At 41.1% G+C, this 24,954-nt stretch overlaps 1 protein-coding gene across 5 annotated transcripts in view; it reads left to right on the forward strand.

The window, feature by feature from the left end:
• Positions 1 to 19,832, forward strand: part of LOC115135732 (neuronal PAS domain-containing protein 2-like) — a 71,049-nt gene extending 51,217 nt beyond the window's left edge. For 3 of the 5 annotated variants that reach the window (XM_029670772.2, XM_029670773.2, XM_029670774.2), the window contains exons 8-21: positions 2,110 to 2,223; positions 3,203 to 3,321; positions 4,391 to 4,473; positions 5,950 to 6,056; positions 6,375 to 6,522; positions 6,792 to 6,876; positions 7,190 to 7,319; positions 7,539 to 7,648; positions 9,725 to 9,922; positions 10,068 to 10,283; positions 10,444 to 10,637; positions 11,151 to 11,243; positions 15,759 to 15,969; positions 16,090 to 19,832. In XM_029670772.2, the coding sequence (XP_029526632.1) occupies positions 2,110 to 2,223; positions 3,203 to 3,321; positions 4,391 to 4,473; positions 5,950 to 6,056; positions 6,375 to 6,522; positions 6,792 to 6,876; positions 7,190 to 7,319; positions 7,539 to 7,648; positions 9,725 to 9,922; positions 10,068 to 10,283; positions 10,444 to 10,637; positions 11,151 to 11,243; positions 15,759 to 15,969; positions 16,090 to 16,320 (2,039 nt within the window). In that variant the 3' untranslated portion in view covers positions 16,321 to 19,832. The remainder of the gene's footprint in view (positions 1 to 2,109; positions 2,224 to 3,202; positions 3,322 to 4,390; positions 4,474 to 5,949; positions 6,057 to 6,374; positions 6,523 to 6,791; positions 6,877 to 7,189; positions 7,320 to 7,538; positions 7,649 to 9,724; positions 9,923 to 10,067; positions 10,284 to 10,443; positions 10,638 to 11,150; positions 11,244 to 15,758; positions 15,970 to 16,089) is intronic. The other 2 variants (XM_029670776.2, XM_029670777.2) reach the window with 2 other exon arrangements.
• The last annotated feature ends 5,122 nt before the right edge of the window (positions 19,833 to 24,954 follow it).

Consider the following 24,954-nt stretch of genomic DNA (forward strand, 5'->3'; position numbering starts at 1 on the left):
TTTAAAGAGGAGCCATGCACTCGCTAGAAAAAAAGAGGAGCCATGCACTCGCTAGAAAAAAAGAGGAGCCATGCACTCGCTAGAAAAAAAGAGGAGCCATGCACTCGCTAGAAAAAAAGAGGAGCCATGCACTCGCTAGAAAGAAAGAGGAGCCATGCACTCGCTAGAAAAAAAGAGGAGCCATGCACTCGCTAGAAAAAAAGAGGAGCCATGCACTCGTTAGAAAAAAAGAGGAGCCATGCACTCGCTAGAAAAAAAGAGGAGCCATGCACTCGTTAGAAAAAAAGAGGAGCCATGCACTCGTTAGAAAAAAAGAGGAGCCATGCACTTGTTAGAAAAAAAGAGGAGCCATGCACTCGCTAGAAAATGACATGACTGTTACCATGTGTCTGGATGAAGACTATTTGGAACATCATCAGTGCTCAGTTTGTAAGAGTGTGTTGATGGCACAGTGACATACATACTCCCTCTCGTCCTCTCCCCCGCTGGTCTCGTTCCCCTGCCAAGTAAAACCTCAGCTGTAGGAACAACACTGCTGAGCCGTCCTATGACAACTGAAGCACACTATGTTGGGTTGAATGCCATTCACCGGGAGCTGTGTGATTTCCAGCCATGAGAGAAAGGCCAAAATGTCTGAGCTGTCAGCGGTTGTGAGGAGCAACAGTTGTAATGGCAAAAATAATCGTCATCATTCTTTTCCCTGAGATTCACCGGCTCTGTCAGAGATTCATCCATATGAAACTATTTCAAAACAGAGTTTATCATGTTGCACTATGAAGACTACAAGAAGATATACACTATATGACCAAAAGTATGTGGACACCTGCTTGTCGAACATCTCATTCCAAACTCAGGGGCATTAATATAGAGTTGGTTCCACCTTTGCTGCTATAACAACCTCCACTCTTCTGGGAAGGCTTTCCTTTAGATGTTGGAACATTGCTACGGGGACTTGCTTCCGTTCAGTCAACAGGGTCATTATTGAGGTTGGGCATTAATGTTGGGTGATTAGGCCTGGCTCACATTCCAATTCATCCCAAAGATTTTCGATGGGGTTGAGGTCAGAGCTCTGTGCAGGCCAGTCAAGTTCTTCCACACCGATCTCGACAAACCATTTCTGTATGGACCTCGCTTTGTGCACAGGGGAATTGTCATGCTGTAACTGGAAAGGCCCTTCCCCAAACAAAGTTAGAAGCACATAATCGTCTAGAATGTCATTGTATGCTGTAGCATTAAGATTTCCCTTCACCCGAACCATGAAAAACAGCCCCAGATCATTATTCCTCCTCCACCAAACTTTACAGTTGGCACTATGCATTGGGGCAGGTAGTGTTTTCCTATTATCTGCCAAACCCAGATTCGTCCGCCAGATCGTGAAGCGTGATTCATCACTCCAGAAAACACATTTCCACTGCTCCAGAGTCCATTAGTTGCGAGCTTTACACCACTCCAGCCCACGCTTGGCATTGCACATGGTGATCTTAGGCTTGTGTGTGGCAGCGCGGCCATGGAAATCCATTTAATGAAGCTCCCGACAAACAGTTCTTGGGCTGACGTTGCTTCCAGAGGCAGTTTGGAACGCGGAAGTGAGTGTTGCAACCGAGGACAGACAATTTTTATGCGCTTCAGCACTCGGCGGTCCCGTTCTGTGAGCTTGTGTGGCTTACCACTTAGTGGCTGAGCCGTTGTTGCTCCTTGATGTTTCCACTTCACAATAACAGCACTTACATTTGACCGGCGCAGCTCTAGCAGAGCAGAAATCTGAAAAACTGGCTTGTTGGAAAGGTGGCATCCTATGACGGTGCCATGTTGAAAGTCACTGAGATCTTCAGTAAGGCCATTCTACTTCCAATGTTTGTCTATGGAGATTGCATGGCTATGTGCTCGATTTTATACACCTGTCAGCAACGGGTGTGGCTGAAATAGTCGAATCCACTCATTTGAAGGGATGTCCACATACTTACACTATATATATCTAAGAAAGGAAGAGCCTATAGAAGATGTCTAAATATAACCTGGTAATGGGTTATTTGCTTTGGCAGTAAAAAAAAATCGCATTATGTTTTGTTGAAGACACTCCAGCTAACTCCCATCTGCTCTTTTTTCCAGGTAAGACACACGTTGAGTTCTGCTGTCATTTAGCCAGAGGAAACAGCCACCCAAAAGAACCGCCTACATATGAGTATGTTAAATTTGTCGGAGATTTGAAGTTTCATAACAATGGTGAGTGTTTCTGTTTTTCTACCTCCAGCTCACTTGACATTGGAATGTCGTGTAACACTTTGCAATGTTTTAGTTCCCAAATCTTCATCTCCTTGACATATTCACAAAACAACAGAAGTGACTTTCCCTGTCAGCAGCCAGAACTATTGATTATCATCTGTATTTTATGTGCCATTTCATCTTTAGCTACTGACTGAGCTACAAACGGATAAAAAGACACCTAACTATGTAGTTATATTAATAAGGCCAACCTCTGCATTCTATTAAGTTTGGAATGAAGATTGGTGCCATGATTATGTCATGAAAACTTACTCAAGACATAAAGCAGGCAGACAATCAAACAGGTTTTTAAACCGGTTCAGATCTGCATATCTCATTGTGGATCACTATTCAAATATCAGGCTAATTGACTGTAAAATTAGACGTATGAGGAAATGTTTCCCTCTCTTCTGAAATGACACTCCGTATTGTTGGGTATTTCCATACTCTTTAAAGTGCGGGACTTCCAGTCATTTGAATAGCATAATGCTATAGTAAAGTCACCAGAGTGTGTGTTGAGATGGAAAGATTATGTAAAGATATTTGGCACTCGTAGAATAACCCCACACAGCCAATCATAGATTTTATAGTCTGATTTGCCATTACCCTCGACTCTTAGCTGGATGATCACTACTCCAGTCCTCAGGGGCCACAGTCCTGCTGATTTTCCTTTCTCCAATTAGTGTGTGATTAAAGGGGCAAGGACAAAAAAAATAGCACACACTGATGTGGCCAGGAAACACACAGCGCCTACATCCTCTTGTAACAGATATGCCTGTGTGGGGTTGATGGTTGTCACTCAGTGTCTATAATATGCTGTTGTAATACACCTAATGGATTGTAGTTGTTCATTCATATTCATTCATATTTGCTATTCCTACATCCGTCCTCTGGTGAGATATTTAGAGTGACTGTTGTTTCTGTTGTTTCTGACTCACAGTGCCTACATCTTCTTGTAACGGGTTTGATTTGACATTACCAAGAACCCTGCCGTCATCGTTGGAAGAGCAGGTCTGCCTTGTTGCCACTGTACGATTAGTCACTCCGCAATTTTTAAAGGTAAGATCACGTTCTTTTGCTAAATCTTTGCTGATTCTATTTGAGAACATACAGATGGTCTATGTCTGTGGATATTACGTGTAAAGAACCGTGGAAAGGTGTTGGAAGAGGGAGCAGAAAATAGTACATTTTGAATATCCTTGTAAGGCCTGTTTTAGAGGTTTTTGCATTGTTAATCTTCATATTATATGCATGTAAAGTCATGTACTTATTTAGTCATGAAAGAGTAAGACATCACAAAACAGTTCTGAGATCTGGGACTTGAATAATACTCCATATGTCAGAACTATACATTTTGAAGAAAGAACCTTATAATTCCAAGTCCTTGACTTCCAAGTCCTTGATATTTTATGCGATGGCCCTCTTTTGCAACCAGTTTTGCAGAAGAATGGCTCTGGCTAACATAAATAAATATAGGTACCTTGGAACATGTTTAAGGCCCATTGGAGAGGCGTTGTTGTTTTGTCTGATATCATTCTATATATCAATACAAAAACTTCCCATAGAACGAGTATTTCACCAAAAAATATAAACTTTGCACATTTCATGGATAACTAGCAAGTAGTTTGCTTACTATGGGCATCAGAGACCAGACAATTATTTAAGTTTACTGATACAGATGTAAGCTTCAGCAATGTTCCTAGTTATTTGTCATTTTAGTAAACTATGGCTTTAACAAATATATGGTGAACATGAATGAATGTACTTGATAATGTGGTTTGAAGGAAGTGTATTCTCTTCATTTATGAATTACTTTACTTTTCTATGAAATAACCTTTTTACTCAACCCATATCCACTTTTGAGAAAAACAATGTTACAATTGCAAACCCCTCCCCTAAAAAAAACACATTTACAAATGTTCCAGGATTTTGATACTCTGTACTCTTACCTTTAAGGTGAGGGACTTCATGGGGAATTCATCACTGCAAAACAGTTCTGATGCTTTGATGCTCAATAACTCAAATCTAGAGTTTTCGCAGATAGAACTTTTTATAATTCCAAGGTTGAATATGTTTTTATAGGATTTAAGGACTGGTCTTAAATTCATATTTTTGTTTCTTTGACCAGGATTTGTGTAATGTGGAAGGTCCCTGTGATGAATTCACATCCAGACACAGCCTTGAATGGAAGTTCCTGTTCTTAGATCACAGGTAAGAGGAGCTGAGAAACATGTACATATTGTCTTCCATCTGTTATCCGTCTTTAATTTGATAAGTTTCATAGCCTGATGGAAAGCTACACTATCATCGATGCCCATCTACTGACATCCTCTGGGCTGCACATCTTTAACACTACAGGAACACATAGATTTAAGAGGACAACTGCTGTTCTCTCCTTTCCCCTATGTTGGCATTAACATGATATTGTTGTTTGTAAACTCTGTTAACTCGTGTGTCATATGCCACGATGTGTGTCCCTTGGTTACGTGCCATCTGATTGGCTTTGGGTGATCAGGCTCAGTGATCAGCAGACTGCTGCTGCTGCTAGTAGCGTGACTGACTGATTGTGCTAGTTTCCACCGTGTGGCCGGGCCTCCTCACCCAGCAAGGCCTTTAAACCTGCTGCCATGCCCTGGATAGTGACAGGGGAGCCCCAAGATTAGTCTGCAACACCAAGAGATAACGGCCCAGTAAGAAACAGCCCAGACTGCTACGTTCTATCATTCATGACACCAGCGCTGCAGTATCAAATAAAAACCATTAACATTTGTTTTTTCATGTTTATTCTACTACAGACACATTAATTACACATTTAAATTACATTATGTGAGCTGAACATAAAATAGAAAATGAACAAATATATAAAAACATTTTCCTTAAAGTATAATTTTTTGCAAGTACTAATGTTAATGTCCCCACTACAACAACAAAAATACTTAAATACATGTAATTTTGTCTCTGAAACATTTAATTGAAATACTGTAGGATTCCATTCATTCCTATGGACGTCTGCTTCTTCTGGGGAGTACCAATATGGCCAACCAGTGGCTTCAAAGCCTCTCATTGGCCAATACATAGCATCAGCAATATAGGGTTTATATATTATTGGGTAAAACCAGGGGAGGAAATTGTACGTTGTGTCCTCTGCTGAGCTATAATTGGACATCTACTGTGCTGGGTTACATGAATGGCTGCCTCCATAATGTGACCTGCATGCCATTCTGAATTTGGCTTATGGAGGCCTAGGCTAAATGGATTTAACTGAGCATTGATGAATGAAATGCATCAAGTGAGCCAAAATCAAGTCATAATCATAGCTGTGATTATACAACATTGCCATGTTTATGCATTTTTGAGGCATGAGAAACATCCCACTCGCTCAGCCCTAACCAATTTAGAGAGTTGATATTCTGTCAAAGTGTCATATCAGTATGCATAAGATGAGATTCTATTACCCTGTGTGCTTGAGACAATACAGACTTGTTAGGTTTATTTAATCATAATGTTTATGAATTTTTCAATGTACTTGTCAAGGTAGTTATGGAATTATCAATCAAGTTATTCTCTTCAGGGTATAAAATGGTAAATTCCGAAAAAATATATACTCTAGTTATTGTCCCAGTTTAACCAGTCTATTGTTGTCATAAAACATAGTTGTTTAATATCTTGATTATTCTCTCTCTTCAGAGCTTCACCAATCATCGGGTACTTGCCCTTTGAGGTTCTTGGGACTTCTGGTTACGATTACTATCATGTGGATGACTTGGAGCTTATAGCGCGGTGTCATAAGCAATGTAAGCAACTCTCTCCACGTTCTCTCTCTTTCACCCCCCCCTTCTCCTACCCTATCTTGCTCTCCCTCACTACCACAGGATCCAGGCAGCCATTTCACAGAAATAGGTCATCCTGCTGTAGTTACATTTCTATTTCTGCTTCACCAATGTGCATAAAAAGCCTGGAACTATGAGGCTGCTTAGAGTTTTTCACCCCTGCCCTGATATTTTAGGATGATTCAAACATCACACTACACTGTGAACTAGGGCAGTGTGGTGTAGTGGTTTGTATATGCCTGACTGCTGAAAATATCCCTCTGTCTTGTGTTGTCTTCACAGTAATGCAGTTTGGGAAGGGTAAATCCTGCTACTATCGGTTTCTAAGCAAGGGTCAGCAGTGGATCTGGCTCCAGACACACTACTACATTACATACCACCAGTGGAACTCCAAGCCAGAGTTCATAGTGTGCACTCACACAGTCGTCAGGTAAACCTAATTCCTCTGTCACTCTCTGTCATGTTTGGTATTGTATACTCTAACGCCCCCCGAGGAGGAGAAAGTTATCGCCTCCCTGTAGTTCGAGATCAGTCGAGTGTAGAGCTATTGAACCTTATCTACTGCATTAGGGGTCTGTGGTATCTGTCTGTCATTTGATATTGTACATTTAGGATGAATATAATGGGAAAGCTTGACTTACGGGCAGATCATTTGGCATTTGATCTTTCTTTCTATTGCACTCTTTCACGGACTTGTAGTTATGCGGAGGTGCGAGCGGAGAGGAGGAGAGAGTTTGGCTTGGAGGAGACGTCCCCTGACATGGCCACTTCGTCACCCATGAAGGTATGAAGAAGAGACTCTACGATCAAATATAAATGATGAATCGTGAAGAATGTTATAATAACATACAGTATTCAAGTTTCATAATGCATAGCCATTTTACCAAGTCGAGTTCCAGTTGTAGTAATCATGTACAGTAGTGCTTTACTTCCCACTCCAATGTCAGTGTTCAGAACTGAATGGGATGGTGAATTGCCATGCAAATACGGCGCTATCCAGTGTCAGGCTGTGAATTCAGGGTAAAAGCAGATGTGTGTTCCAAATCTTGTTTTTGGTGTTGTCAGTACTTAATGCTCCTCTATCCTGTGTGTTTCAGGCTCAGGAGGTGTACCTGGACATCTGTCCCAATCTGGACCCCTCCGGACTGGACAGGATGAGCGGGGCACGCTCAGTGTCCTCCCACAGCTCCCGGAAGTCCTCCCACACGGCCCTGTCCGACACGGCATGTCAGTCCCCCTGCTGCTCTCTTTGTCCAGCTAACCCAAACACCCCCATACTGGATCAGTCCGTTCCGACTTGAACCCTGTACCATACAACACCACTCTCACCCTATTCCAAACTCTGCACCACCACACACTTACTTAATGTATACTATTTTGAATTTAGATGGTTAATTATGAAGTATGCATAACCTTCTACAGTACCAATTGATACATTTTTCCCAGCAGCCAACTCATCTTTGCGGTACACAGATGCTTGCACACCATCACGGCAGTCTGCATCCATCGCTGGGACAGAGAAGAATTTGTCCAGACTCGCACCCAGTAGTGCAAAGGTAGACTTTGAGGCTAAACTCTTTTGACCTCCTTCCCCAACTAAGCCTCCCCCTTTCTCCTACCTGCAGCCAGCACTCTGCAATGGTTGGTGTTGAGTTTTCCTGTCTGTCACCTGCCTGCCTGCTCACTGTTTGTCTTGTAGTCTCACAGTATTATGACAGCTTGTTCTTGTTTGTTGGTTTACTTGCTCGTTCAATTGCGTGAAATGCTTCCACACCCACTTGATTTTAGACCACACCAACGCCATTTAGGATGATCATAATTTAGATGTATATATAAATGTTTAAATTCTACACTGAACAAAAATATAACATGCAACATTTTCAAAGACTTTACTCAGTTACAATTCATACTAAGAAATCAGTCAATTGAAATGAATTCATTAGGCCTTAATCTATGGATTTCTAATGACTGGGAATAAAGATATGCATCTGTTGGTCACAGATACCTTGAAAAAAGGTAGTGGCTTGGATCAGAAAACCAGTCAGTATCTGGTGTGACCACCATTTGCAGCGTGACATCTCCTTCGCATAAAGTTGATTAGGCTGTTGATTGTGGCCTGTGGAATGTTGTCCCACTCCTCTTCGAAGTTGCTGGATATTGGTGGGAACTGGAACACACTGTCATACACGTCGATCAGGAGCATCCCAAACATGCTCAATGGGTGACAAGTCTAGTGAGTATGCATGCCATGGAAGAACTGGGACATTTTCAGCTTCCAGGCATTGTATGAAGATCCTTGCCACATGGGGCCATGCATTATCATGCTGAAACATGAGGTGATGGTGGCGGATTAATGACACGACAATGGGCCTCAAGATCTCATCACGGTATCTCTGTACATTCAAAATGCCATCGATAAAATGCAATTGGGTTCGTTGTTCCGTAGCTTATGCCTGCCTATACCATAACCCCATCGCCACCATGGGGTACTCTGTTGACAACTTGACATCAACAAACCACTCGCCCACACGATGCCTTACACGCTGCCGGGATTCATTTGTGAAGAGCACACTTCTCCAGCGTGCCAGTGGCCATCGATGGTGGGCATTTGCCCACTGAAGTCGGTTACGACGCCGAACTGCAGTCAGGTCATGACTCTGGTGAGGACGACGAGTACGCAGATGAGCTTGCCTGAGACGGTTTCTGATATTTTGTGCAGAAAGTATTTGGTTGTGCAAACCCACAGTTTCATCAGCTGTCCGGGTGTCTGGTCGCAGTCGATCCTGTGGGTGAAGAAGCTGGATGTGGAATTCCTGGGCTGGCGCGGTTACAAGTGGTCTGCGGTTGTGAGGCTGGTTGGACGTACTGCCAAATTCTCTAAAATGACATTGGAGGCAGCTTATGGTAGAGAAATGAACATTCAGTTGTCTGGCAACAGCTCAGGTGGTCTTCCTGTAGTCAGTATGCCAGTTGCACACTCCGTCAAAACTTGAGACATCTGTGGCATTGTGTTGCGTGACGAAACTGCACATTTCAGAGAGGAATTGTATTGTCCCCAGTACAAGGTGCACCTGTGTAATGATCATGCTGTTTAATCAGCTTCTTGATATGCAACACCTCAGGTGGATGGATTATCTTGGCAAAGGAGAAATGCTCACTAACAGAGATGTAAACAAATATGTGCACAAAATTTGAGAGAAATCAGCTTTTTGTACATATGGAAAATTTCTGGTATCTTTTATTTCAGCTCATGAAACATGGAACCAACACTTTACATGTTGCTTTCATATTTTTGTTCAGTGTAGATGCAAAACTACTATTCTCACGTATGTTAACATTGTCTCAAGATGATCACTTCAACTCATCTGAGATGAGGCCCAGTTAAACCATCTCCAACATCTACATGATATGGAAACAAGAAGAGCTGGAAGTGCTAATCAAGCTGTAATGATTGGGAGGGTGATTTCTGTGGTCCTCAAGTTATTGAGTGTTGTATTTCTGAACAACTGTATTTCTGAAAATGTGTGTGAGCAGCTGTGCAGCTGTGAAGGCTTGTGCCAGAGCATGACCCATACATGGTACTGTGATATGAACTGCCTTTATCATGATGGCTGTGTATCCTATTCTTCCAGTTGCAGCAACAACAACAGAAGCCACAGCAGCAGCAACAGTCCATGTACCAGCAGCAGCCTCCTGAGCCTCAGCTAGGTGTCATGCACCAGCTCAAGGAGCAGCTGGAGGAGAGGACACGCATCCTGCAGATGGACATCAAGACTCAGCAACAGGAGCTGCATGACATCAAGGAGAAACTGCAGCTGGCTAACCTCCAGGTAACCATGCTTACCGCTAGTCAGACGCCCTGCCTAAAACGATCCCAAAACCTAAGCTAATTGTTGTACAGTGGGATACAGTAGCTAATCCCTCCCTCGTGTGTGTGTGCGTGCGTGTGTGTGTGCGTATTTGTGCGCACTGTAGATGTTGTTACAGCAGCCGGTCCACAGTGACTTTGGCCAGGTCCAACAGCAGCAGCAACAGCCTCAGCATCAGGGTCCAGGGAGGCCAGCCCAGCAGCAGCAGGCCCAGTCTGGGGTGATCAGGCAGGCTACGAGCCACTCCAAACAGCCTCTTCATGGAGCCCACGGCTCGTCCCCTCACTCTCTCCTCACAGAGCACAGCACACCCTCCCCTCAGGTACCCCAGTTCTCCCTCCGTACTCTTATCCCAATAGCTTTCAACGTTTACTTTGTATAGAGTAAGCAGGGTAATATTCTGTCAAAATGTACAAGGAAGTGGGGTTTGCATGACTGTAGTCAACCTGGTGGTAGTTTCAGTGTTGTTGTTGTTGCTTTAGGTGCAGCAGAGGTTGATAAGGAGTGCAGGCGGGCAGGTGCAGGCAGTCAGTCTCCCGGTGCAGACCCATGCCAACTTGACCATGCCCTTCTACAACAACCCCATGATGTTCTCTCAGCAGACAACCACACAGGCACTGCAGGATGTCAACCAAAGACACTCAGACTCTGAGTTTAGCCAAGAGAGACAGCTACGGTGAGCCCTACAGACAGTAAACCACTCAGTCTGATTTCTTGTTGCAGAATTATTTTCAAGAACATGTTGTCGAAAGTCTGTTCTTCATGGTCAGTGTAATTCAGCCTTTAGTTTGGTCTAAATTGAAGCAACTTGTAACTCAGTACATTTTGGGAAACAATTGACATGGGAAGCTGTATTTTATCAAAACAAAGCTTTATGAGTTGAAGTTGAAATCATATCTACATTTTATGAATTCCGAATGAAAGAACACCTGCTTTACACGTGCTTACGCTAACCTTGAAGAGAAAGTTTAGGGTTACATTGGAGAGGTAATAGTCTCATTGAGTCACAAAACCTTTTGTCCTGTCCATTGTACTCACACAGTGTTTGGAAAATTGAGAAATATATCACGGGTGGAAAATAACAGCTTGTGCAGTCTGTCCCCATGGCCCAGGCGGCTTTTTTAAATGTATTTTTTAGAAAGGTTGTAGTATTAGCTTTGAGAATGACACAGACTGTTCTTTCTGGCAGCATGCTGCTCAACCAGCCAGTGCAGACACTCGTACCTGATAGCCGTGTTAGCTCCCAGGCTTCCCAGTGCAACACAGCCATCCAGCAAACCAAGTAAGTGTGTGTTTGAGTGTGTGTGTAATCATTATGTTGACTCTTTATGCTGTTGGTTATTTGACGTACAGTACCAGTCAAAGGTTTGGACACAGCTACTCATTCAAATGAGTATTTCCTACATTGCAGAATAATAGTGAAGACATCAAAACTATGAAATAACACATTGAATCATGTAGTAACCAAAAAAGTGTTAATGCGTTTGAACCAATCACTTGTGTTGTGACAAGATAGGGGTGGTATACAGAAGACAGCCCTAGTTGGGAAAATACCAAGTCCATATTTTGGCAAGAACAACTCAAATAAGCAAAGAGAAACAAGCCCATTACTTTAAGACATGAAGGTCAGTCAATCTGGAATATTTCAAGAACTTTCAGTTTTTTCAAGTGCAGTCGCAAACCCCATCATGTGCTATGATGAAACTGGCTCTCATGATGACCACCACAATAAAGGAAGTCCCAGAGTTACCTCTGCTGCAGAGGATAAGTTAATCAGAGGTACCAGCCTCAGATATTGCAGCCCCAAAAAATGCTTCAGAGTTCATGTAACAGACACATCTCAACATCAACTGTTCAGAGGAGACTGCGTGAATCAGACCTTCATGGTCGATTTTGCTGCAAATAACAACTACTAACTACTACACCAATAATAAGAAGAGACTTGCTTGGACCAAGAAACACGAGCAATGGGCATTAGACCGGTGGAAATCTGTCCTTTGGTCTGATTAATCCAAATTGGAGATTTTTGGTTCCAACCGCCGTGTCTTTGTGAGACACAGAGTAGGTGAACGGATGATCTCCGCATGTGTGGTTCCCACTCTGAAGGAGGAGGTGTGATGGTGCTTTGCTGGTGACACTGTCTGTGATTTATTTAGAATTCAAGGCACACTTAACCAGCATGCCTACCACAGCATTCTGCAGCAATACGCCATCCCATCCCATTTGTTTTCAACAGGACAATGACCCAACACACCTCCAGGCTGTGTAAGGGCTATTTGACCAAGAAGGAGAGTGATGGAGTGCTGCATCAGATGACCTGGCCTCCACAATCACCCAACCTCAACCCAACCCAATTGAGATGGTTTGGGATGAGTTGGACCGCAGAGTGAAGGAAAAGCAGCCAACAAGTGCTAAGCATATGTGGGAACTCCTTCAAGACTGCTGGAAAAGCATTACAGGTGAAGCTGGTTGAGAGAATACCAAGAGTCTGCAAAGCTGTCATCAAGGCAAATGATGGCTAATTTGAAGAATGTAAAATATATTTTTATTTGTTTCACACTTTTTTTGGATACTACATTATTCCATATGTGTTATTTCATAGTTCTGATGTCTTCACTATTATTCTACAATGTGATCCAATAGTAAAAATAAAGAAAAACCCTTGAATGAGTAGATGTGTCCAAACTTTTGACTGGTACTGTATATGTAGTGAAATATGGGAACAATGAATGCATTTATCCTTGAACTGAACTGAATGTACTTAAAACACATGATATACCCTTAGTTGCAAAGAATCACACCATACCAACATTTTAGCACTACTGATCTACATACACTGAGTGTACAAAACATTAGGAACACCTTCCTAATATAGCATTGCACCCCCTTTTGTCCTCAGAACAGCCTCAATTCGTCAGGGCATGGACTCTACAAGGGGTCAAAAGTTCCAAAGAGTTCCATAGGGATGCTGGCCCATGTTGACTCCAATGCTTCACACAGTTGTCTGGATGTACTTTGGGTGGTGGACCATTCTTGACACACACGGGAAACTGTTGAGCGTGATAAACCCGGCAGCGTTGCAGTTCTTGACACACTCAAACCGGTGTGCCTGGCACTTACTACCATACCCCGTTCAAAGGCACTTAAATATTTTGTCTGGCCCATTCACATTCTGGGCTCTATTTTAAGAAACCTAACGCAATGATAAATCTAAGCACATGCGTTATAGTTTCAGGGGTGTGGCAGAATTATTTTAGCTATTTTTAATATTACAAATATCGGCTCACTTGCTGGCATTGGCGTGAAAGGGCTGGGTTTTGATGAATAAACAAGTTGTGGGTGTGACGAGGCTTGGCCCCCTCACTGGCCAATCAGAACGTGCTCCATGGCGAAGTATGTGGTTCCTTTAAGTTGTGTATTTATGGTATTTTATACATTGAATCAACTCCAATTCCAATGTTAGTTCATTATATTTTGTTAAATGTCTCACAGAAATGAAATAACAAAATGTAGACCTGTCTTTGCTAAATATAGGGTAAGGGAGTCATTATAGTAGGCCTAGGGTAAGGGAGTCATTATAGTGAGCCTAGGGTAAGGGAGTCATTATAGTGGGCCTAGGGTAAGGGAGTCATTATAGTGGGCCTAGGGTAAGGGAGTCATTATAGTGGGCCTAGGGTAAGGGAGTCATTATAGTGGGCCTAGGGTAAGGGAGTCATTATAGTGGGCCTAGGGTAAGGGAGTCGTTATAGTGGGCCTAGGGTAAGGGAGTCATTATAGTGAGCCTAGGGTAAGGGAGTCATTATAGTGAGCTTAGGGTAAGGGAGTCATTATAGTGGGCCTAGGGTAAGGGAGTCATTATAGTAGGCCTAGGGTAAGGGAGTCATTATAGTAGGCCTAGGGTAAGGGAGTCATTATAGTGAGCCTAGGGTAAGGGAGTCATTATAGTGGGCCTAGGGTAAGGGAGTCATTATAGTGGGCCTAGGGTAAGGGAGTCATTATAGTGGGCCTAGGGTAAGGGAGTCATTATAGTAGGACTAGGGTAAGGGAGTCATTATAGTGGGCCTAGGGTAAGGGAGTCATTATAGTGAGCCTAGGGTAAGGGAGTCATTATAGTGGGCCTAGGGTAAGGGAGTCATTATAGTGAGCCTAGGGTAAGGGAGTCATTATAGTGGGCCTAGGGTAAGGGAGTCATTATAGTGAGCCTAGGGTAAGGGAGTCATTATAGTGGGCCTAGGGTAAGGGAGTCATTATAGTGGGCCTAGGGTAAGGGAGTCATTATAGTGGGCCTAGGGTAAGGGAGTCATTATAGTGAGCCTAGGGTAAGGGAGTCATTATAGTGAGTCTAGGGTAAGGGAGTCATTATAGTGGGCCTAGGGTAAGGGAGTCATTATAGTGGGCCTAGGGTAAGGGAGTCATTATAGTGAGCCTAGGGTAAGGGAGTCATTATAGTGGGCCTAGGGTAAGGGAGTCATTATAGTGGGCCTAGGGTAAGGGAGTCATTATAGTGGGCCTAGGGTAAGGGAGTCATTATAGTGGGCCTAGGGTAAGGGAGTCATTATAGTGGGCCTAGGGTAAGGGAGTCGTTATAGTGGGCCTAGGGTAAGGGAGTCGTTATAGTGGGCCTAGGGTAAGGGAGTCGTTATAGTGGGCCTAGGGTAAGGGAGTCGTTATAGTGGTCCTAGGGTAAGGGAGTCGTTATAGTGGGCCTAGGGTAAGGGAGTCATTATAGTGGGCCTAGGGTAAGGGAGTCATTATAGTGGGCCTAGGGTAAGGGAGTCATTATAGTGAGCCTAGGGTAAGGGAGTCATTATAGTGAGCCTAGGGTAAGGGAGTCATTATAGTGAGCCTAGGGTAAGGGAGTCATTATAGTGGGCCTAGGGTAAGGGAGTCATTATAGTGGGCCTAGGGTAAGGGAGTCATTATAGTGGGCCTAGGGTAAGGGAGTCATTATAGTGGGCCTAGGGTAAGGGAGTCATTATAGTGGGCCTAGGGTAAGGGAGTCATTATAGTGGGCCTAGGGTAAGGGAGTCATTATAGTGGGCCTAGGGTAAGGGAGTCATTATAGTGGGCCTAGGGTAAGGGAGTCATTATAGTGGGCCTAGGGTAAGGGAGTCATTATAGTGGGCCTAGGGTAAGGGAGTCATTATAGTGGGCCTAGGGTAAGGGAGTCATTATAGTGGGCCTAGGGTAAGGGAGTCATTATAGTGGGCCTAGGGTAAGGGAGGCTTTGGTTTTGAAAATATGAAATGCAAAACAAGCAATTGTCACAGGAAAATAACTTCTAAATACGAGGTTCACCGGTACAGATGTTCTCATTGCTCATTTCATGATGGGCATGGACACGTAGCTTACATCATGGAGGGGGTTTTATTCGTGTCCAAAACTGCACCTGCATGGCTAAAATAACGTGGGTCTCCCTATAATACATAGATAAAAATGGAATGTCAGTTCACTGTTTTGCGACTGTCAAACAGACTTTTTTTTTTTAATAAAGCTTTGGTGATTAAGATGTAATTCAAAGCGGTCTCAGGATCCAAACCGTTTATCGACAGTCTTGACTTTTTCGTGACTGCATTGGCAGCGGGGAAAAAATACTTAATTAAGAGGAGGGAGGCTATGCTTGGTTTTTAATCAAATAAAACAAAATGGGGAAAAAACATTTGTTTTTTATGTTTCTAAATAACGTGCGTTTGACACTAACACCGCCGGTAAAGAGACCTCTGAATGGCACACACATTCTGTAACTATCAACATAGTAAACGTATTTGACCTGTTGATTGCACCCATCCCTTCCCAGATACACCCTGGAGCAGCAGATGATGACCCCGTCGTTTCCCATGCAGCATGTGAACTGCAACGCTGTCCTGGTCCCCTCTCCCGTCTTCACGTCCTCTATCATGATCCCTCACAACAGCTTTATCACGCACCAGGCCCAGCCCACCTACCATGCTCAGCAGCAGGCCTGCCAGCACTCTCTGCAGCTGCAGCAGCCCCAGCAGTTCTTTCAGGTACAGTAGTAGTCCTACTACTTGCAGTAGTGTGATAGCAGGCCTTGGGCTGGAGGGGTTTGGCTCACTCTGTAGAACTAGTATCGCCTCACTTATGCCCTGATCCCTTTCTGTTGATAGATGCAGCCCCAAGGACTCTTACACAGTGGAACCACTCAGGCTTTTTTCCACACTACTAATGTCCCACAGCAAGGTACTGTCAGTTATATTCAACAACAACCGCAGCAACAACAACAACCGCAACAACAGCAGCAACAACAGCAGCAACAACAGCAGCAACAGCGGCAACACCACCATTCCCAAAACCAGCCTGGCAGCCTTTCAGACTTCCGAAATATGCTCACTCAGTAGCACCGAAGACACAAACAGAGTGGTGAGATATCTTCTGAAACGTATTGTTACAGGTTTGGTGGCAGAATTCTATGGGATGCATAGAAGACACAGCGAGGCATATTTGGTCCCATGCTGTGCTGTGTTCTTCACTGTTTAAGAAGCCATTGTGTTTTTTTTACACAGCAAAAACAAAACGTGAAAATGATAATATTCGCTGCAGCAACATCTCTGTCCCACTCCACTGTGCTACTGGAGGCCATGCTTACTCGTCATATTTCATCATGACACTGCTGGATGGAAAAAAAACTATCAAAGTAATCAACAGGAAAACCGTGCTGCTGTGTGTTTTCATGCAGATGTGTTTTCAACAAAAAGAGAGGTTGTTAGGTGAGCCTTGTTGTGCACTGACTGCACTGTGGTCATACCATCTGTCCTGTTGTTTCCAGAGAGTAAACACATGCAGTGAGCATTTACTCCTTCAAAGTTGCATCTTCATTTCACATGAAAAACACTTGTCTGTAGGTTATGGTTTTGCTGTGCATACATATATTTGTTTTGACATAGGAAGACTATTACGAAACAGTAGTTTCAAGGAAACATAAAGGAAGGGGTTCATTTTGATGTTGGACGTGTCGTCTTTTCATCAAACATTCAATCAGCCACTCCCAGACATAGTTGATATCATTATTAAAACACTGAAGTATATTCACCACTCAACACTATTAGTCCATGTTTGGGGAAAAAATATTTTGCATGACTGACACAGCGACAAATGTCCTCATACAATTACTATTATTTTCATTATAGAATCAAATATTTAGCCATCATTTTTTTCTAAAAGCGAACAATAGTACCAGTTAGTTATGGCAACATTTGTATTCAATAATTCATAAAAATCAAGCTTCATATTCTTTATCCACACCTTAATGGAAAGAGCAAACCTTATTAGTAGACTACCATAGCATGTTTGTTTGTTTATCATACATTTCTAAACAAATTTAAGCTGTTCTACTGGGTGTGCGTTTTTAATCAGGCATTGAAAGATAATTCATTAAGACCTTATTGACTTAACAGCTACTAACAGCACAGTAACAGTAGTTTATTGCCCAAATCACCTAAGAACTCATTGTTTTGTATCAAGTGTAACAGATGCTGCAATGATTAGGAAGAAATCACTAATATATTGTAGTTGTCTTACATTGATTATGTATACTTTCATAACGTAATTCTTTTCTCAGGTTATTTGTGGAAACAAATATTCTCAGTATTACATTAACAATTTGTACTTTTCATAATTTGTTGGTTACAGTTGAATTGTCTATATTTGGTAATCTTTGCAATTCAGCAGAATGTTGTTGATTTTTGGACTATAGAGACTAGAAGTGTATTTATCCATGAATGAGTAATTATGTCCATACACTGGTGATTTTAGGAATACTGTGTATGAAGAAAATACTAACCAGAGACAAATGGCCTGCTAATGTAAATGACAATCAAACTGACCACTTAAAATAATACTACGTATTTCCTATTTACTTTTTTTCCTTCAAGTTCCATACGTTTTCCCCAAATAACTACAACAGTAGGTATCTGACTTGAGTTGCCCTACCCCCATTAGATATTGTAATATTTGAATGGGAAAGTCCTACTGTGAAACACTTATATCCTGTCAAACAAAGAGGCCTCAATTTCCCTTTACACTCACTAGCCATAACAAAATGGAACAACATATTGGAATTCTAATCTAAACTAAATGTGCCATTTCACATGAAGTGAAGGTTGAAATGCATTATGGAGTGATAAGAATCTTAAATTGTACAACGTTTATGACAATCCTACCAATCTCTGCTGTGGACGTTGAGTCGCTATCACTTCATCGGTTACAGTCACTCTCACGAAGACTGGTGCTGTTCATCTTGGTTGAAGAGATCAAACAAAGTTCTAGAATTCTTATAGTATGTGTCGTTTTAATTGAGAAGAAATTATTTATGCTGTTGAAAATATGCTTCTAGGCAAGTATGTACTCATGTAAAAAAAAAGAGAAAAAAAATAGATATAGTTGATTACTATAAACTAATGTACTATGTGAATTAAATGGAAATATCTTTAACATTCCTTCAACCATGAATATCAGCAGTATCTTTACTGAGGTACAGCTTGTATCTGCTGAAGACTTTGTTAGAATGGCTTAATCTACACTAAAGACTCAGGTCAACTTTTCTCAGAGTGATGCTGGCATCAGGAAAGGGGGCCATATTAGATTCAGTAAAAACTTGTTGGCCTCTTGCTGGGGTCAGCCCAACATAAACATTGTTTTAAGCGATATGAGGAACACATTGTTTCAACATAGTTTTACTGTGTCAGTTTGTTATTACTCTAAAGACACAACAGTGACTCTATTCAAGACCTAGATGCAGATTTGTTTAGAAACGGTCCTGTTAACATACCCAATCCTTTTTAAATCCTGTTTGTTGATAGTCAGCAAAATATGTCCCCAGGTTGGCCTCCACTCAACCTTATCATTCAGAAAATAACTCAGTTGTTGGTTCAATGTGCGCAATACCCAATCATATAGTAAACTGCCTTTTGAAGCTGGTTGAATGAACATGTAGTGTATGTTTAATTATCAAGCTCATAGAATAATAGTAAACCATGTTCTCAAAATTGTCCAGTGTGCTCTCTAGCTAACTGTAGTTTATCCTCCATCTTGTGTAAAGAATTTGCTTTAGTTGCCCCTATTTGCACCCACAGGCAGTTATTCAATTTCCATTAACCCAGTCCCACAGATGATTTCCCACAGAGGTCATACTGATAGCCATTGTGTGTATGCTGTGTATTGCTTCAGTTTATACAAAAGTTCATGTTTATTGCTATTTGTTTGTTAATTGTGATTGCTACACTAGATCAAATGGTAGTGTTTCTCTCTTTGATTCTGTTGAATCTGTCTCCCCAGCAGTAGAATACGCACTTTGTGTTTTACCGTTTGACTGTAGTTTTATGTTCATTGATTCTTCATCAAGTGTCATTCTTTTTGTGACCTTCATTTTTACATTTCTGACCTTTTAGACGTGACTGTGCATCCTTGCAGTATATGGGGTGGAGAGTCCATGAATGAATACTGTATCAAATGTGCCAGGAAGAAGTAAGACACAAACAAAAAAGAACCTGGTACTGTACATAACAGCCATTTCATTGCAGAAAACTAATTGAAAATATTGTATTATAGAATGTACAAAAAATGTTTAGATTATATAGTTATTTTATAAGATGTCAAATAGATTGAATATGTATGTATGTATGTATGTTACATGATTTTAAAGTAAAACAAACAGAAGTATTTTGTAACACATTATTAAAGTGTCTTATTGGGGAGCTGAGTTTTTTATTTTCTTCAATTCAGCAAGTTGGTGTTGCACAGTTGATAATATTGTATGGCTTGTTTTTCTCTATGTATATACCATCAAAAATAAAATTGTAACATATTAATATTGTTTTAAAATAAATTAATAAAAAAAGTTTACATTCTGAAACCGCTTAGATATTAATTTTGTGTAGTGATATTGAATATTTCCACATCAATCTGGATAACATGCTTTGAAAATAAATAAATATATATATAAATATATATATATATATATATATATATAATACATTTGGTGCATGCAGTTTATTCTGCGTGTTTTCATTAACCCATTCATGTCAATATCAAAATACACAGGCCACATTGACATTTTAAGATTGACACTAGAAGTATGAAATAGTGGAGGTATGCCGTACCAACGTGAGCACGTGAGCATATCATAATTAACACAAAATGGCAAAAAAAAACTATAGACTATTACACTATTACACCATTTAACATTTCTGCATGTCAATCACATGAAAATTAGCGAATTGACTTTAAACCCGGTGCCATACGCTCCAATTTACCTTGTGGTTCGAGGAGACCAATTTTGCCAAGGCGGAGATGTGAGACCGAGACGCGCATGGACAAGGTGGAAATGAGTGGCCGAGACCCGAGGCGCGTGTGGACAAAAGTGGACTCATCAATTCAGGCTACAAGTGTAGGCCTAATGAAAATCGCAGAATGCCATTCATCAAATTGCAGGTGCATAGTGCACAGTTGTGGTTTGGATGCTGGAATTATTTTGTGAGTGGACGAATGTGCGCGGGTTAGTGATGCGCGGGTTGACTCATAACCTGCATTCCCTGCTGTTATATCTGCGGGGCATGCGGGTTAGGGTCATTAAATATTATGTGGCTGAAATGCGGGTGGGTGGCAGGCTAGTTGAATAAAGAGAAACAATATTTTTTAAATATCCATACATTTATAATTATTGTGAAATTTATACAGGCTACATACAGTATATTGAGGTTTTTCTTTCATAATTTCAATCTATCTGGTATTAGTGCATAAACCTAAACTTTAGGGATTAACTGTATGCGTCAATCGCCAAATAATGCTTTTGGGAATGGGCAGAAAAATGTAACGTCAATCCACAAAGGCTAAAAGGACATTGTCGAAGTTTAATTCAATAAACAAAAGCTGCGAAACGAGAGATGAAAAAGAGAAGGGAGGGCCAGAAAAGTAATGTTTGGAAAAGATTTGACGAAGTGGTAAAAGAGGATGATAAGCAGGCTGTATTATGTGTGATGATTGTGAGGCACTATACAAATTCGACAGGGACTTCAAATAGGCCTATGGCATGTCAGGGGAACTGTAGCCTACTGTTTAGATGGGGTACATGAATAGTGAAATCTGGACACTGACTGTAGGTCTATAACCTCTCACATAGCCTTAATAATAACTCCTGCAGAATTATGCATCGTGCACCGTGATTGGCTCAGTGTTCTGTCACTCGTGGGGACACTACGTTACCGCCAAATCTAAGGGTAGAGGTTGAAAATTCAACACCATTGGGTGCTGCCATATAGTGCCCATACAATAGAAGTGCCCATCAAATTTGGCTCAAGGTAATTGGCCACAGATAAAATTATGTAAAATCACGTTATATCTACAGCTTTGATTGGACTGATCATGTCAACATCATACTTTCAAAATCTTAGCTAGCAAGCTATCTACTGGCAAATGCTTTTTAATCCTTGTCATACATATGAAGAGAAGAAAATGAAGAGGAATTAGAGACAAAACGTATCGTTGCTCATCGGCCATTGGACATAAACATGATACAACAAGTTGGAAATTGCAAATTCAACAATGTGTGGTTTGGAAGGAAACAGTGGCTAACTGAAAGCATTGCAAAGCAATCACTAACCTGCTATGCAGTGGAGTAGGTGTGTGGTACCAAGTCTGGATTTAAGGGTTTATTTTTCAAGCTTAAAAGGATAAACATTCAACATTGGCCATGCTGTCAATCCAGCATGACCCTTGCCGTGGTAGTGCGGCGGTCCTTCGTGGGCAAAATTTGTCTTCAAAGTCTGGCATTCTCTAGATTTCTGGTGCTTTCAAAACAACTGGAAACTCAGAACTAGGAAATCTGACTTCCGTAACTTCAAGACAACTGGGAACTTGAAAAATCGAGCTCTGACTGAGAAAATACATTTTGAATGGTCATCCAACTCTGAATTGCAAGTCGGGATCTCGGGCCTCTTTCTAGAGCACCGACCTGAAGGTCACTGACGTCATCATGATTTGGCCTTGTTTTTTTCAGAGTTCCCAGTTGTCCTGAAAGCACCAGAAATCTAGAGAATGCCAGAAGTTGAAGACAGATTTTGCCCACGAAGGACCGCCGCACCACCATCCTGTTCAAGTGAGCAAAGCACAACAAGAGTCCAAAAATGTATTGTATGCTGCTGCATAAATTATATGTGCCAGGGAGATATGTATACTGTAGCTAAGAAAGTAATATTAAGTGTATGCTGTGTAATAAGCTGTTAGTAGTGCCTCACGCTAATAATTTGATCCTTTTCCCCCCCTCTTAATTTTGCCTACTGTTTTGACTTGGTGGTGCACATGTTGCGTATACCCTGTTTTAGAGAAATGTAATCATGGAATATTGTAAGAGCTTTCATTGTCTACATTTATCCCCCCATAATTTATCCTACGGTTATGACTTGGTGTACAAGGAGAATACTGTAAGAATACTGTTCTGAAATGTCGATGTACATTTCAAAAGTGCTGAACAAATAGTTATATTGACTACATCCGTCCGTCCGTCATTAATGTCTTAATCGAAATTACGGATTGCCTCTTATCCGCTCGTCGTCCCCTTATGCTATAGTTTGTACATCTCAATTGTCAGTAGAAACCACATTTGTTTCAGCAAGTCAGCCATATCAGCTGTTTTTTTAAAGGCAGTAAATGAGGCTGAATGAACTGTTTCGATGCCAGACAAGGATCCACTGATAGCCAGGTAAGCAGTGGTAAGGTGTTGGGACTGGTGTTGGGACAGCTTTATGTAAGCCCTAACAGTTGTTGGCACCATTAGTCATCATTATAGTGCAATGAATGTATTGTTTAGTCTTGTGTTGTGTAGTAGCTTTGCTGGCATGCATCAAAAAACATACGGTATATATTATTTTGCCCCACCAAGATTTACATGCTAAATCGCCACAGCCTCTGGGTAACCTATAGAATCTAAATGGTAAAAAAATAACAATTCTACAGTTCCCACAAACAAAACATTCAATCAAAAAACTCAATTAGGATGTCAGACATGACTGGTTAGCTCGCTAGAATTAGAGCCTTCTGGCTAGCCTGTATCTAAGTGGTTCTTACGTAAGTGGTTCTTACGTTGTGTATCAGAGCAATAGGTCTAGCTATGTACTGTCATTTGGTTGAGACTAACATTAGCTTATAAAATCATTATTTGCTCTGTGTATATTTGGTGTGTAGTTGGTTGGCTTTGCTAGTTAGCAAGTTGTGATATCTGCTCATTTTGGCTAACTTTAACTAGCTTGTAAATGAGTGTCATTCTGAAATGTAGTTGCATGCTTGCAAATCTTATTGAATTTATTAACTAATCAATTTATGTTTGCAAATATTGTGTTTATTCACACATTGCGTTATGCACTTGCAAGTGTTGTTGCATTTATTCTCAAAAGAAGTTACATGCTTGTATAATTAAGTCACTATTTTACCTCCATACTCGCTCTCCAATCTCCATTGACTTGCAATTGCATTTGCAAAGCTGTCATCAAGGCAAAGCGTGGCTTCTTTGAAGAATCTAAAATGTATTTTGATTTGTTTAACACATTTTTTACTACTACATGATTACATATGTGTTATTTATAATTTTGATGTCTTTACTATTACTCTACAATGTAGAAAATAGTAAAAAATAAAGAAAACCCCTTGAATGAGTAGGTGTCCACACTTTTGGCTGGTACTGTATATTGGTCCGGACAATCTGTTTACTAAAAATTATTATCTGACAGTTTTAAGATTTACTTCACATGACTTGATTCATGAAACGTGTAAAAAAAACAAACAGTAACCCCATGTGTCCAAATACAAAATATACACTGAACAAAAAATATAAATGCAACATGTAAAATGTTCCATACGCACAATAAGCTTATTTCTCTCAAATGTTATGCATTTCTCCTTTGCCAAGATAATCCATCCACCTGACAGGTGTGACATATGAATAAACTAATTAAACAGCATGACCATTACATAGGTGCACCTTGTGCTGGGGGACAATAAATAGACACTCTAAAATGTGCAGTTTAGTTACACAACACAATGCTACAGATGTTAAGTTTTTAAGGAATGTGATAATTGGCATGCTGACTGCAGGAATGTCCACTAGGGCTGTTGCCAGATAATTTAATATTAATTTCTCTACCATAAATCGCATCCAACGTCGTTTTAGAGAATGTGGCAGTACCATCGAACATAATGGATTTTTATTGATGTCAATTTGAAACCACAGAGAAACCATGTAAACAAACTCGCGAGCCCTATTGTCACGCCATTCATCCGCCACCATCACCTCATGTTTCAGCATGATAATGCACTGCTTCATGTCGCAAGGATCTGTGCCCAATTCCTAGAAGCTGAAAATGTCCCAGTTCTTCCATGGCCTGCATACTCACCAGACATGTCACCCATTGAGCACATTTGGGGTGCTCTGTATCGACATGTGTTCCAGTTTCTACCAATATCCAGCAACTTCGCACAGCCATTGAAGAGGAGTGGGACAACATTCCACAGTCAACAGCCAGATCAACTCTATGCATATGAGATGTATTGCGCTGCCTGAGGCAATTGGTGGTGATCACACCAGATAATGACTGGTTTTCTGATCCAGGTCCCTACGTTTCTTTTAAGGTATATGTGACCAGCAGATGCATATATTCCCAATCATGTGACATCTATAGATTAGGGCCAAATTAATTTACTTAAATTTACTGATTTCCTTACATGACCTGTAACTCAGTAACATCTTTGAAATTGTTACATTTTGAGTTTATTTTTGATCAATATTGTACAATATTTAAAAAACTCACATTGTAGACAAACCCTTTGGCTGATTTATAAAAAGTATTCAGATTTGTCCATCAGTAAACTCAGAGAACAAGTGTACCAAAATAAATGAAACATTTACGTTATGGACATGAATGGGTTAATGTGCAATTGAATATGATTTTCTCCTTCATAATATAAGTGATATGCAAAGCACTGTG

Source organism: Oncorhynchus nerka, linkage group LG10 (assembly GCF_034236695.1).
Source record: "Oncorhynchus nerka isolate Pitt River linkage group LG10, Oner_Uvic_2.0, whole genome shotgun sequence".
Classification (NCBI taxonomy): Eukaryota; Metazoa; Chordata; class Actinopteri; order Salmoniformes; family Salmonidae; genus Oncorhynchus; species Oncorhynchus nerka.